Genomic DNA, 16,620 nt, shown 5'->3' with positions numbered 1-16,620 from the left:
GCTGATTGAGTGATTACGCAGCCGATGATCGTGGTGTTCTGATTCCGAGTGGTTAATGAGGATGTTGTTTGACCGATGCCTTCTAGCAATTAAGCGGGTGAGATTAATTATTTACTATTTTTTGAGTTTGTTTACACACTTGTTCTTTGATGCAGTCAGTTTGTGATAACTTAAAAAAGATATTTTTTTCTATGTTGATCGGGATTTAAAGCTCATTTTATTCTTATGCATTTTAAAATCTAACTTTTATTTTTGATAGGTTTACCACGTTTCTACCGGTGTTACAAATATGTAATTATGAAATCTGCAAAAATGGTGAGCTGTATGCTTCATTGATTTTTGAACTTATGTGATCTGCGAGAGGTTTGTTTTTATGTGATAGTGAAATGTGTCCATTATTGTTTCGGCAGATGGATGAGCCAATTTTTGTTTATCAACATTTTTTTTCTCTACAGTTTCTTATGCTAAACATGTTATTATATATTTGGGAAAATAGTGCTTTAGATTTGTATTTATCATTTCGCTAAATTATCAAGTCGTTTCCTATTATCTACTAGTTCATTTATACCGCTCTACCGTCTACTATTAGAGAATGTCGATAAAAGTTATAAAATTCTAACAAGAGTAGTTCTCAACATTCTTTTACACGTTGTCATTTTTTAATTTTCATTTCGGCTAGATACTAGTAAATTTAATCGTTATTTTCTTTGTTATTTAAATCGTGGATGTATTTTTCTTTCATTTATTTAAATAATTTTAATATATTTTATTATACGCAACAGTCTATTTGCTGTCTGGTTTGCCAGCGGGTACATCCTTGCGAACTTTGTGACCCCGGAATGAAGCTTGAATTTTGCTGGCTGCTTTGTGTAGTTCAGGATCATCCATGTCGATGTCCAGTTCCTCGGCAACCTGTGCGGGGCAAGTGTCATACGAAATTTTCATTAATAAGAGAGATAGAGACGTAGGCCTAGATCAGTATACCTTTTTGGTTAATTCGTCAATATCGACTTCCTTTTTGTCATCGGCGTCGTCCTTCTTTCCGCCACCGTCTTTCCGTGACATGTGCCCTCTGAAGCATGCTTGAATTCTTGTTGCAGCGTGAGTCAGCTCTGTTAAATAGATAAATGAAACGTTTGATTGTTAATCCAAATGAAACAACGTTTTTAAAACCGTTTTGTTTTTCACTTTTAGTATGTGTTATGTGAACATTTAATTTTAAGCACTTCGTTCTTTGAACAGTTTTTTGTTATTCATCAGTGAGCGTATCATTGTACATTTGCTTTAAAAAAATCGGAAGTTGTTGCAGGATGAAGAGAATCTTGATGGTTCTTGCTACTAATTTATGCATATAGTTAACGTTAAGCATCATTGGTGCGTAATGAATATCACATGCATATTAGAGATGGTCGGGTATGAAAATTTGAATACCCGAACCCGACCCGTACCCGATCAAGAAAAAAATTAAAAACCCGTACCCGACCCGAATCCGCAAGTTTATTATTTTTGATACCCGAACCCGACCGCAACCCGACGAGTACGGGACGGGCCCGGGTACCCGACCATCTTTAGTGTTAAAAAGGTCAATAGAGATACCCGACCCGACCCGTACCCGGTTTCAAAAACAAAAATTAAGAACCCGTACCCGACCCGAACCCGCAAATTATTTTTTTTCAATACCCGAACCCGACCCGAACCCGGCGGGTACGGGTACGGGTGCGGGTTTCGGGCAAATTTTCCGCTACCCGACCATCTCTAATGCATATCACGAAATTAATTGTTTTGCAGTTTGCTGATTTATATGTTGAACCGATCACTTCAATTTCGATGGAAATGGGAAAGAGCAATCTTTTTCAAACAAAATTAGTATAGAATAATCGGTTAAACTCAATAAAAGTAGGATATGAGTACTATACAGTGCCACAGTGCCGTTATACGTAAGCGTAAGCTGGAGCTACATGCCAACCACTGAAACGTGCAATCTATTATTGTAAAACTTTTTTAATCAACAAAAGAGTTCATTTGAGATTACTGGATAATTGTAACGGAATCATAAGGGTTGGCAGTCTAACGGGATATGGCACTCAGGAAAAGACCTCGTATCGACCGTCTAATTTTCTTTGGCTACAGCTACGGGGACTCAACCGCATCGATTAATAAAAAAGTTCGAGAATGATACTTTTAATGTGCTGCTGGATACTTTTTTAACGCTAAAGGTTTCATAATCTGTCTGCAACTGAGCTCAGCCCAAACCAATCACCACCTGCAGCTCACCATTTTTTGCAGATTTTATAATTACATACTTGTAACACTGGTAAAAACGTGGCAAACTTACAAGAAAAAAAGATTTTTAAATGTATAAGAATAAACTGAATCTGATAATTAAAAAAATATGTTTTTTAAGCTTTAACAAACTGATTGCTCAGTTTACATCAAACCACAAACGCGTAAGCATACTCAAAAAAAAAAAGAATAATTATCTCATCCACTTTATTGCTAGAAGCGATCGGTTGAGCGACGTCCTCATTAACCACTCAAAAATCATGATAGCTCGACCATCGGCTTCATAATCACTAGTCACCAGGGCAGCACGAAATTGAAGAGAGTATTAAATGAACTGTTACACTTTCAGCTCCTCGTAAATCGTACGAGCTCAAATTTTAAGTGAAAAATAGGCCTCTTTTAATTATTAGTAGCAAATTGACGGTTATAAATAACCCATATTTGAAATCCTTTTACCAATATTTATACCTAAAACTACTAAGAATCTTATCTGTACTCTTAAATATTTTCCCAACAAACATTTCTGTTTGAGAGTAGCTTATTTAACTATTGTATAGCTAAAAACAATGAAACAAGTGCTTGATAAGCAGTCATACAACAAAAATGTTCCTTAGATCCACATATAAATAAATTTAAACTACTCAAAATCTCCTTAAAGCGAACTAACGATATTATAAGAAGATATTTATGAATGCAGACTATATATCATCTGAAGTTGTTAATAACCGGAGCGGGTTTAAGGCTTTCATAATATTGTCTAAATTAATGCGGCGTAATGGCGGTGTACCTGATGATGTATTCTATAAAGATGCCAATACACAAAGCAGGCAACATCCACAATATTGAAAACTACCGTGGGACTTCCATTTTAAGCTGTCTTCCTAAAGCTCTCGAAAAGGTGGTATATAATGTGGTTTATCGTGCAGTTCAACCAATAATTTCTGAGCATCAACATGGCTTTGTAAAGAGACGTTCCACGACGACTAATTTGATGGTGTTCGTATACTCGCTAATATCCAGCATCGAAAAAAGGCGACAAGTCGATGCGATATATGTTGACTTTAGCCAGGCCTTCGATAAGGTTCCACATGCGCTCGCGGTTGACAAAATGAAATGCCTGGGATTGCCCGACTGGGTTACTCAGTGGATGCTGTCCTACTTAACTGATCGCTCAGCCTTCGTCAATATTAATGGTGTTAGCTCGTCTAGTTTTGTGATACCATCGGGTGTCCCTCAGGGTAGCCATCTAGGGCCCTTAATTTTTATTCTCTTCATCAATGATCTGTGCAGTAAACTGCGTTCTTCTAAGCTCATGTACGCAGACGATTTAAAGATATATCGTGAAATCAAAACCACACTTGACTGCTGCGTCCTCCAGGAAGATATTCGTTCTCTTATATACTGGTGTACATTGAACGGTATGCAAATCAATGCATCAAAATGCTGGGTTATATCATTTAACCGCTTACGCGGCCCCCTGCATTACGAGTATAGTTTAGGACACAGTAGCCTGCTCCGTGTCCATACGGTTAAGGACTTGGGCGTTGTCATTGATACCAAAGTCAACTTCACGGCACATGTTTCCATGATTATTGCCAAAGCATACGCAACACTCGGTTTTTTGAAAAGGGACACAAATGACTTTCAAGACATCTATGCACTGAAATCGCTATACTGCACACTCGTTCGGAGCGTTGTTGAGTATGGGGTTATTGTATGGGCACCCTATTACGCTGTGCATGCAAATAGAATTGAGTCCATCCAAAAGAACTTTGTAAGATACGCATTACGTGTCGTCCCGTGGAACGATACAATGAATCTACCTCCATACGTCGAACGATGCAGGCTTATCGATATCGATACATTGTCAGCCAGGAGAAAACTACTTCAGCGAATGTTTGTTTTCGGACTAATTAACCCTCTCTGTCCCATGGTAGCACAGGTGCTCCATGACTTCCGATACTAAAATCGACCGATAAAATTTTTGAGGCATTCAAATATGGATATTTTGATTTTGTAAGGTAGTAAAAACATTGTTTTACAAGGTGTATAGTTGCGTTTGACGAATTGTTAATTAATAGCTTTTTTACATGATCAAAAACTGTAAACCAACAAAACACCCCTGGGACAGAGAAGGTTAACGGCGATATTGACTGCAGCCCTCTTCTTAGCCTGATATGTATACATATCCCTCACAGGCAACTGCGTAACTACACTCTGCTATGGCATCGTCCCCACCGTACCACCTATGGCCGTAATGAACCGTGGGAAATGTGCTGTAGAGCTTTTAACGAGACGTCAAGTGTATTTGATTTTAACATTAGTAAGGCTACCTACAAAGTTAGAATTAAGGCATTAATTTAGTAAACAGTCTGTGCAACTATATGTTGAAGATGAATAAAATAAAATAAAATTTCGGGCTCCTTCATCTGTTACCATAATCGAGCGAGTGTGTTGTGCCTGTTGTTGATTGGCAGTTACATCGGGTCTCGAAGCTTTCAGGCACAACCCGCTTCTGTTCTTACGCTCCGCCCTAGCAGGGATCGCTATGATCGAAACTAAATAAGCGAGTAGCTAAATAGATGGGTCAAAGAATAGAGACCAATGATGGTGGTAGCATTGGCGGAACTAGCGCTCATTTTTAGGGGGGGGGGGGGTCTATAGCCCCCAATTTTTTTTTTGCCATTTTATTCAATCGGCCAGCTCCATTTTTCTAGGGGGGGGGGGGGAGGTGCTAGATCCCCTCTAGCTCCCCCTAGTTCCACCAATGGGTAGCAAGCAAGGTTGCTGATACTGCTTCACGAATCAGGAAGGTCAGGGGTACCTTTGCTGGCCCGCGAAACATCTGGCGCTTAAGCCAGATCACTCTACATACCAAAACCCGAACGGTAAATCCGTATTACTATACGCCAGCGAAACGTGCGACTCGGCAGAGATAACATAGAAACTGCAGGCATTTATTAATTGCCATCTGCGATATATCATTCATGCCTGATGGCCTGACAACTGGATATCTAACAAGGATCTCCATCGTCAATATCATCCATCCCGAGCAGGAGCGAAGAGCAAATTAATATCAAAATTTATATTTATATGACTTATTTATTAACTTATTTTTGAAGATGTTTTAAAGAATATGCTCTATAGTTCAGCACTTGATACAAATGGAAATGTCATTCCTTTAGCAAAGTTATTTGCCTTTAAATTTCCTACAATTTTGCCGAAGAATATATGTGTATATCTACTAACACAAAATAGTGGACGTTTATCGAGTTTATTGTAGTACTCGACCTAAACTGTAAGGTGAAGCATTAATTTCATAAATCCACTTGCCCCATTTTACCCCATCAGATTGTAAAGCTATGGAAATTTAAAGCTTGAATATGCGATAATTTAGCAAGTCAACATCCAGGTGAGGTGTTTTGAGATAATTGCCTAGAACAATGTATTCTTGTAAAATGCAACTAACAAAAGCTAAGTATGAAACACTTATTTTTAAAGAAGTTTTAAAGAATATGCTCTATAGTTCAGCACTCGATAGAGATAGAAATATTAGTTCTTTAGCAAAGTTGCTTATATTTACATTATTTACAACTTTGCCGAAGAAACTAAGTCTCTATTTCCTAACACAAAAAAGTTATTTTTTTATTTTTATTATAGTAAGCGATGACTAACTTTTGACACTTTTAGATTAAGGGGGATATTCATACGAACAACAGTGCTGAAGGCCATAAACGCCATAAAGTTTCTTGAAGCCGCTGGTCTTTCCAAGAGACGAAGAAAATTGCGAAAGAAGGTAATGAAACAAAGGTGTTAATAGTAGCTTCAAGCTGAAACAAAACGTGAAGGCGAAAGATTGGAAAAATTAGACGGAAGGGATGTTGCTTCAATGGCCCTACCCAACCTAATTTTTCGCTCTTTTTTCTTCACGAATGTCTCGCCCTGAAGATACTATCAACACCTTTGTTTCATTACTTTCTTCTACAATTTTTTTCTTGGAGAGACTATCGTTATAAAAAACATTAAATAAGGTATATAAGCAAAAAAATAAATAAATGAATAAATAAATAAACATATTAGTGAATAACTCTCAGTGTCTGTTGTCGGCGTTTCGCGGTTCCATTAAAATAAAAACTAATATTTTTGCTCTTTCAATGGCCGCTTCTGTCTGGTGAAAAGCAAGTTGAAAGCAGCGAATAAAGATATGCAAATTATATTTACCCAAGGATATCCTTCGAGGTCTCAATTTGCGCCATCAAAGCCAAATCTCAAGCGATAAGTTTAGCAGGCGTACCTACAGAACCGAATCATGATTTTCGTTCTTGCGGTTTAACGATAGTCACTGAGAAGCTTGCGAAGTAAAACCCGCTGTGTGGCTGACAACGTTATGTTCCGGTTTGGTGGCAACGGATAGCCTGAGGAACCGGGGAGAGAGGAGATTCTTGACACCGTTTTGAACTTTTATATTTTCGGTGTGATTGTGTTCCCGCCATCGTGGTTTGGTTACGGGCTTCCTGCACTTTGCGGCGAGAAAGAACACACACCGAATCTATCGAAATTCATTTACTCAAATTTCTGTTCCATGAAATTAAATTGTCGAATAAACCGGCGGATAAACGGATCTGAGCAGTCGAGATTCCCATAGTGCTAGTGATTTAGCGTTAGAAGTACTACAAATTATTGGGATGATTGAGATGAACGTCAACTTTATCAAATTTATAAATGCATAAGATATAAGCAAACTATTTTTCATCTACTAGGCACTAGGCAAAATCTGTCAAAACCCGAATATTTGTTTAAGAGAAAGTTTTATTTAAATAACTTTTAACAAACTTAACCTCAAACAGTATTAGCATTCGATTTTCGTATTGATGCAAAACATCTCTCTATTCGACTTTAGTTTGGTTCAAGTTTGTCTCAATTTCCGCATTCTTATGATTCATGCTGCATTAATCTTGATTTGACTTTTAATGTTATTGTGACCAAACGAATTTCATTTCATTTCATGCCACATTGATTCGCCGTACTGAGATAAGAGAGCAACCACTGTACAGCAGTGACTCGTATCGCTTTCGGGAATATCCCCCCCCCCCTCTACAGGAGTCTGTGGTATATATCTTTTACCTCAGAAACGAATGCAAATTTTGCAGCTGTACGGAATCTTGCCGTTCTAATCCTTTTCTGATTCAGTTGTCAGGCAGAGCCGTGTCATAGCCAGTCGTTCTCAAATCGTACCGGTTGCTTTTAGGTGGGAAATATTGATTTCGATCGTAAATAAGATGTGAATTATGAATGATTTCATTTCGGTTATACAGGAAATAGAGTACGAAACGGACGTGGTGGTGTATAATATACACTGGCACGACGAAAATTGAAAAAAAAAATTCTGTTCAGCATCGAGTTTTTATGATTTATATGGATGTTCAACAGATTGAAAATAATTTCGTTTTTTGTTTTGAAATGGGTTTCATGTTTTCGACTTGAAAAAAAGTATGGCAGTCAATCAAATATAGCTCCAAATCGATTCGGTTTCAACGAAGTCTATCTATTGGATTGTTCTTTAGCAGGACGTTTACTAAACTTACGATCAACATATTATTATAAATGGTTCTACTTATACTGTACTCAGGCCTAATATTTTCAATCATAAATTTTATTACTTTTTGTTCGAAATATATTTTAACTTGTGTACAAATTTGACCAATTGGATCGAATTAAAATTAAAATGGACACAATTTTTAGTAAAGATGGAAAGAATTAACTCTTCGGTATGCAACGTGCATACATTTTTGGATGAAATTTAATTTGTGTTCATCTTCGTTTTGCTGAGCAAACGGAAATTCCGGCGGCTTCGATGGGGTGGTCTTTGTTCAGCCACTTTGTTCTTCACGAAACAAACTATAATTTGTAGCAAGAAAAAGTGTCATATTCATCTCTGGTTGAATGTTGAAACTTCTCTAGCCCTAAAAAAATGGATCATATTACTAATGGAACAAATATACTACGTTCCACCGACGAATTTACGGTGAAGCAGAATGGAATTTGTATTGGTTATTCACATGAAAGAAAATATTGAAAATTGTTACTGTTGGGTTTGGATTCGTATGCCGGTATCAAGCAATTTTCATAAGCTCCACTACCAACAAATAGTCAAACCACAGCTAACCACAGTAGACTCTCATTAACTGAGATTATGAATACAGTAATGTTCCGATTTTGTCAGCTCCCGATTTTGACTACCCCCGATTTTATCAGCTTTTTATCCCAATTTTGTCAGTCTATAAATTTTGCTTAACTTTTGTGCTTTTAAACATGATTTATAAAGCTTTTCAGTCTACTTATTACTATTCTGATTCTCTGAGGAGAGTTTTTGAATAAAATAATGCCTTCTTACGAATAATTCGGAGTCAAAATTAGGGTATTTTTATAGTAAAAGATGTACAGTTCCTAAACAAGCAAAGATAGAGGTATACTATATTCAGCAATGTTGTGTATTTTTACTATTTGTACAACTTTGTAGAACAAGAAAAAGTTATACAACAACTACAAAAACAGCAAAAATTGAAAAACTGATGTTAACGATTTTTTATTTATGAGAAAAAGGATTTTTCTCAAAAGCAAAATTTCTTGTAATAATATACTGCAAAAATTTGCAGAACACATCAATGTGTTATATTGAAACTGAAGAAAAATAAATTTTTTATTGCTCTTTTAGGGGGATTAATCAAAATTTGAATTCCGCTGGACGAATTTTAAGAAACTCTTCTAAAGGTTCCATAAACCTAAAACCAAGTTTTTCTGCTCAAAGCTAATGCGCCAAAAAAGGTTCTGGACCAGTGTACTGTGCCCGGTTGATTGAGATTTCGGTTGACCAATTGAGGGTTAAAATTTAATTTTTAGTAGAAGTCTTCGATATTGCAAGGTCTTATATCTTGAATTTTGAAAAAGAAAATCCCGATTTTGTCAATTTCTCCATTTTGTCAGCCCAAAATTCAACATGGGGCTGACAAAATCGGAACATTACTGTATAGGCGAGTCACTTTTATGTACCTAGTTCGTACCTTGTTTGTAACGCGATTATGGTAAACATTAAAACTGACTTATTCCAGGATTTGTCATAAGAGTACAAGATCGTAACAGTTTATATTTGATTCAAATTGTATTGAAAACCAAAAAAATATTCTTATTATATGTTCACATTTATGAAACGAGTAGGTATCCAAAGAGGCTGCTGTTTCATTTCGATCTCAACTTATCTATCAGCAAAAGGCGACATCTCTTGTATAGTCCATATGTGTTCTAATCAGTTAGCTTTTAGCTATAATTAAATTTCATGTTCGATATAATTTCTAGCTATTTATCGCCTAGCGTTAATCAGATTAATTCTAAGCTTAACAGTGACTACTGTACGCCACTTATCAATAATTGAGATCTCTAGCTTTACTAGGAACAAATCTTTCCTAATGGCTAGCAGCAGAATCTGTAGAACACTTAAATGGAAATTGATTCCAGAAATTGATTAGTGTATTTGATTATCTCTGTTGAAATGATATCTATCATAGGATTATCAGTGTGGTATAGTTTTCTCATGATTAAATTCTAGCTCCTAAGGAAATCGCTCTATTTAGAGAGAGTAGAAATCGATGGAAATTGCGAAGCCGCACACGATCTACTGGCAAACTTTCGTCTGCATCACAACATACGCAGAACAAGCTGACTAGCATTAATGAAATACAAGCCAGAATTCTCCACAGACGAGCTGAACCAATGATGTAGGTATGCCAAAGTGAAGGAATATGTAATATAAATATTTTACAGCATTCTAATAGTGCCTCCAACGAACGAAGTGAATTGTCCTGGCAACCTTCGTCGTATTTGGAATACAAAGGGTGCAATAGATCAACCTTGTTTGCTTTGGTTATTTACTCAACGTAAATTTTATGTCTAAAATAAAGAAAATGTCTCTTGAAGCTTTTTTTCCAATTAGGTATATACTTCTTTCTACAGATAAAAAATAAATATTTTATGAAAATACACCATAAATAATAATAATCATGATATCACGAACTTTTTGCGGTACAAACACAACTACCTGGGCTAGTCAAAATCGGCATATCGTGGCTGACTTTCAATCGCCGTCATTTGAAACAATCACCAACTCCTGTTGAACCTTATTTGAAATGTTCTGCTCAACAAATGAAACAAGGTAAGAGGAAGTCAGCTTAATTTATTTGCTTCAACGCCGAGACCGGTCCCTGCTCCTATCTTCGGACTGACTAATGTGAGCCAATTTTCATGACTTGCCGGTTGCAGTCGCAGGAATGTATAGAATTGAATGATATCTGAACGACACGCTTGCTTTTTGATAATTCTCTGTGGAAAAACGTACGTCAAATGTAGAATTATTTGAATTTTGATAAAGCCAGGTCAAGCAATGGATCTTAATAATTCTAAAAATATATTGTTATATATATATATATATATATATATATATATATATATATATATATATATATATATATATATATATATATATATATATATATATATATATATATATATATATCTATATATATATATAATAACACTAAAGACCTAAATTTTCTCCTAGAATTTTGTTAAGAGTAGGGTGCGTAAGCAAGATTCTTATTCCGTAATACTCCGATTTTGGCATTGGTAAAATATTCGTTTTTAGCATCACCTACCAAAAGTACGATACAATTTATTACTCCCTCGAACACTCGAAGTTGCTATGTTGCGAAACATGCTCTTTTGAAAAATTAGTGGTTTTTGATTGGACGATGGAATTAACGCGAGTGTCTTGTCTGTTTGTCTGTGATATTATTATTATGCTTTTTGTTTATCTAACTATACGCTATTTACGCTACGCATAGATCAATATGGTGTAGAAAATTTTCTTTAATATTCAAGGTTTTTACGCAAAAACCAGCGTAGTTCTACGTCAACTACGCGGCCGTGCCTGGAATACAACTCTTCTGTTTTTCAGTTATTTTTAAACTTCTTGAGCAACATGTGAAAAGGGCCTATGTGCAAATGAGAGATTTTCTTCATGTCTCCTGTCTTCCGCTTATCACGGCGATGTAAATGCACTTGAACGTAGTAATTTTGCATGAAACGGTTGCTGGCGTTATTGGCTTAAAAAAATTTGCCGTAGAATGTATTTATGTCGCCGCACAGTGGTCCAAACAGCGAAATACGTGATCGTATGATATTGCGCCAAAACGTACGCGTTTTTCGCATATAGCGTCTTTAGGAACATTTCTTGGTATAACAAGCCCCTTCTTGTGAGAGAAATTTTTGGGTGATTAATTCCCTTAAAAGTGAGATACGAAATTTATTTTCCCGTACATTCGAGATACAGGATTGGTACTTTCGGCAAAGTTGTAGTAAATATCAATGCAAATAACTTTGTCAAAGACACCATACTTGTATCTCTTCATGGAAGTTATCTATGAAACGTTATACGTGTTCATAGTGCACTAGGAAGTTGTATATCTTGCTAAAATCAACGTTTTTTTAGAACATTGTTATACGTGATTTTCTGAAGTTTCGGAGATTTTGAGCTTTTTTGATGTAAAATAGTATTTCTTTGAGCTTAAATATTTCCCAAGGTGGCATATGGTGGCAGATCAAACAACTCGCACTTAAAAGTACAACAAAAAGATGTGTTGCTTATTTTATTTTTGGTTTGAGTAAAATTAATTGTTAACTGCTTGTCGATTCGTGTTATTTAGTTATATAGTCATTCCGAGAAAATTCGGCCTTCTGTGACTGTTGCTGAAATTCGGCCTTTTGGATTTCGGCCATTCGTGATTCGACCATTTGTGTCTCGCCCATTCGGTACCAGCCCATTATGAGTGTAATCTTTTGAAAAGACACCAATCCAAGGTATTGAACAAAATAGACTTAAGTTAGTTATTTGGAAGCTTCTCTCTTATTAATTGCGTCAAATAATTTTAAGTCTACTTTCATTTTCGACTCGAAACTAGGCGAAAAAATTGCTGGTAACTCAACTTGTTAGAAAGAGATTGTCAACGTAAACAAAATGGCGTTTGTTGCATCCGAAGTACATTTAAATTGTTCTATAAACATAACTGAGATGGATTTTTAAAACAACTACTTTCGAGGATACAAACAGATACAGACAATTGACACTTGCTTTTAAAGGTTTTTTGTTGTACTTTTATGTAGGAGTTGTCTGATCTGCCACCATTTGCCACCTTGGGAAATATTTAAGCTCAAAGTAGTACTATTTTTCATCAAAAATGTTAAAAATCTCCGAAATTGCAGGAAATCGCGTAAAATAGTGATCTAAAAAAACGTTGATTTTAACAAGATAAATAACTTTTTAGAACACTATCAACACGTAAAAGTTGACTAGAATAAGTCAGGGTTTAAAAACTGTTTCGAAGGGTTTGTCCACGAACAACGCTTCATAGACAATTTCCATGAAGAGATACAAGTATGATGTCTTTGACAAAGTTGTTTGTATTGATATTTACTACAACTTTACCGAGAGTACCAAACCTGTATCTCGAATATACGGGAAAATAAATTTCGTATCTCACTTTTAAGGGAATTAATCACCCAAAAATTTCTCTCACAAGAAGGGGCTTGTTATACAAAGAAATGTTCCTAAAGACACTACAGGCGAAAAACTTCACGCTTCGGCGCTATATCAAATGATCATGTATTTCGCTGTTTGGACCACTGTGCGCCGTGATAAACGTAAGCGAGGAGACACGAAGAGAATCTCTCATTTGCACATAGGCCCTTTTTACATGCTGCGCGAGACTTAACTTAAAGAATTTCTACGTCACGTTACATGCTCGAATATTCGCTCTACCACGTTTTCATACAAGGCTTCAGTTTTGAATAAAATCAGATAGTATATCCACTGACAAACTGACATGACACTTAGAAGAAAATTTTTTAAAAGCTATCGTCCTGCACATTTTGCTTGCACACTAGCACCCTCTGTTATGCATGTTGCGGAGTAGCTTGCATTTGCAGGGTTTTATGCTGTAGGGTTTTGTACATTTGAATGGTTTTATACTGAAAACTCAAAGCAACACTTGCACGCCGCGGTGTGGCCATGTTGCGAAACATGCTGTTTTGAAAAATGAGTGGTTTTTGATTGGACGATGGAATTATCGCGAGTGTCTCGTCTGTTTGTCTGTGGTATATCGCTATAATCGGTTAAAAGAAAGGGGATAGTGGCATTCTTTTCTGTAACAGTTTACTTTCAAGACATCAGGTTGGCCTAGGTTCAATGTTCAAACGATAAAATCGTTTGAATGGGTGGGTGGTTTTTACTGTCTGGACATCAACGTTGTTTAGGTTCAATAAAAACATTGTTCCTGATCTGCTGGGACGAAAAGATTGTGTCATTCCTTTCCAAAATCGAAGGAAACAAAATTGCAGGTGTATAAAATTGTCATACCGGACCTCAGAAACAAATTCGTGCTCTAATGTACATAATTAGTTGATTTGTTAACTATTGATATCTATGCTTATTTCGATTTCGATAACTTGACCAGGGAATCAAAATATCATTGTTCATATGCAGAAATAACCGACAAAAACGAAGAGCGATAAACCAGTTATTTTCTGCGTATAAAACAAACTACATACTTAGCAACCAGAATGTATCACGACAACAAAATAGTAGGACAGACACATGTTGCCTCGCATCAGTAAGCACGATAACTTTCGGTAAGAATGTATTTTGATACTCACTCGCTTCCTTAAGCCCTTGGTTTGGTATTACAGGTATAAAAATAAATTATGTATTGGTCGAAAGTCGGCTGGTTAAAGACAATACTTTATCAGCAATTTGAACACAAGGGACAAACAGCAAAAAACTTAAGAAAAAGACTAGCTTGCTCTGACCCAAAGTCTGGCGCACAATGTTATTACCACTGGCGAGGTACCAACGTTACCTTGGTAACTACCAAACATTACCGATGCCATCACAGTGTGACGTGATTAGGTTTTCTTTTGTTGCGTACAATACGTATTTCATAAAACAATGGGTCTCTTTCGATGGTTGTCATGAAACATCTGTATCCACGAAAAACAGCTACGATATCTTGTTGTTGTCCTAACAATCATGCAATAGTGACAAACTTTCATCATATATTGTCGCAACATTTTGAAGTAGGGACAATATCTTTGAGTCCACTTAACCTATTTTTATTACAGTCTCTATATCAACAATGCATAGAAAAGATTCTGATTCTGGTGCAAATATTTCTAAAATCCATTGAAAAATGACTGAATAATAAGCATGCAAACCCTTTTCGTTACATGTCCATTTCTCGTACTTCCGAAGTGCACCCTAATATACAAAACAAAAAAGTAGTTTTACGTTAAAAATTGGTTGTACCTATACGTAGAGTACGTTCTAGTGGAATTGTCATCGATTCATCAATTCAATGCTAAAGCAAAGAACGAAACACAAGTTGTATTCTGTTGGCTGAGCGCTAAACGATCGCGGGCTTTCGAAATTCGAAAACAAAATTTATCAGTAATGGTAGCAGCAAAGCGTCACGAGCACGACATTGGCGCAGTATAGACACTCCCGGGCGTTAAGTAATTTAGCGGTCATAGAATTTAGACGATGTGAAGATATTCAAATACGGTAGACCACCAGTGTTTTCTAAAGAGTAAGAATGTACAACTTTTATTTGAATTAGTAAGATTTTAGAAAAATAAAATTACTGCAACTCCTTACCCCAACAGGGACAGCTTATTTCGATCTAGGCTAGACAAAGTTGATGTCCTGAAAGGAAACGGTGTTTTAAAAGTGCTAAACTAAGTTTATTTTTCTGACAATGTTATTGATATGCTACAAAAACTATTCGAACCTGAAATCTTGTGTATTTTAATGCAGTAATTCGCGAGGAATATTGGCTTCAAAGCTTAGGGGACAAAACAAAATTTTTTTAGACAGAAGTAAATTTTTTCTGAATGAAATCAATTATCTGTGGCCTCTATAGCCTAAAGAACTCGAACTCGAAAGAAAACTACAAGGTATACAGCCCTAAGGGTTGTACGAAAGGGTGACGTAGGACAATATCAGATCATAAGATCAAAGACTAATGTAAACTGCATTTCTGACATATGTATGTATATAAGAATCTGTTAGTGCCATTGTTTAAGTGAATGTTTAAAAGAGAAGAGCGAAATATTCAGATTCAATTCTTTATTGAATGCAATGGTGGCTTTGAAAATACATGCACGGGGGTTCATAAGTACAACGCCTGCATCCATTGGGACATAGTGATTTCTTTTAAAAATCACTTGTATGCATCATAAAGGTTGAAATAGTAATGAATGACCAGCCCACAAATTATTGTATTACATATGATTATGCGTAGCTTGACATGTTTCAATAATTTTACTTGAACTCGCTTGTGGCCTTTAAAAGGGCCATTGGTTACAAATAACATTAAAGTCAAAGCACGTTCATCGCAATCACGTGCCATTCGAATGTCCTTCTCTTTTGACATGAATGGCAACAGGCACGTAAGTAAGCGGCGTCGATTCACTGTCTTTTGTTCCGAGAAGGTTTTACTAGTTTACTTTCACAGCTTACCGCTTGTTACTCTCGAAAATTCTGCATTAGTGTTTGTTTGGATATGTTGGCATGGCAGTGTGAACATTAGTATTCACTCACACAAATGCATCCAGGTATCACCTTGGCCGGTAGAGCGAGCTACCATAAGCGTCTCCCGAATATTGGCAGAGCTGCCAGTCTTCTTGTTACAGGAGTCTTTGCTTAAAGGCAAAGGGCTTAAACGTCTTTCTAAGACTTAACCCTTCTTATAGACAGACCTCGCAGCCAAAACTTTACATATATTTTTTTATACCACGTCTGTTAGTCGTTTAAGAGCACACAGTTGAGAAAGAATTGGTAAACAAAAAACTCGTATGTTGGGTGAGGGTATCATAATTAATTTGAATTTTAATTGAAACGTTTTTCAAATTTAATAATCCAATAACAATTGCTTGCCAGTTGTTGAGTGTTTAATGCACGTAGCATTAGATGCGTCGGAATTTTTATAATTATAAAATATCTCCCAATTCGTTCTACTTCAAACATAGAATAGCAGTTCAAGTACATTAGAAACTACTGTAAAAAGCTAAAGTTGGAGAGTGAATTGATGAATTAATTATTCGTAAATAACGTTAAATATTTATTTTCATCGAAAGGTCGCTTTGGTATAATTCTTTCAATTTTCAAAGATCAAACCAGCCGTGTTACACAAACATTTATAAAATAAACCCATGATTATCCGTCATGCGTCGTTT

At 36.1% G+C, this 16,620-nt stretch overlaps 1 protein-coding gene across 1 annotated transcript in view; it reads right to left on the bottom strand.

Moving 5' to 3' along the window:
- Window positions 1–783: 783 nt before the first annotated feature.
- Window positions 784–16,620, bottom strand: part of LOC128735665 (uncharacterized) — a 108,215-nt gene continuing 92,378 nt past the window's right edge. Inside the window, exons 3-4 of the mRNA XM_053830150.1 lie at window positions 985–1,112; window positions 784–912 (exon numbers count right to left, since the gene is read on the bottom strand). Coding sequence (XP_053686125.1) covers window positions 784–912; window positions 985–1,112 — 257 coding nt within the window. The remainder of the gene's footprint in view (window positions 913–984; window positions 1,113–16,620) is intronic.

Source organism: Sabethes cyaneus, chromosome 2 (genome assembly GCF_943734655.1).
Source record: "Sabethes cyaneus chromosome 2, idSabCyanKW18_F2, whole genome shotgun sequence".
NCBI classification, from domain to species: domain Eukaryota; kingdom Metazoa; phylum Arthropoda; class Insecta; order Diptera; family Culicidae; genus Sabethes; species Sabethes cyaneus.
This window is presented reverse-complemented; position numbering and strand designations above follow the sequence as displayed.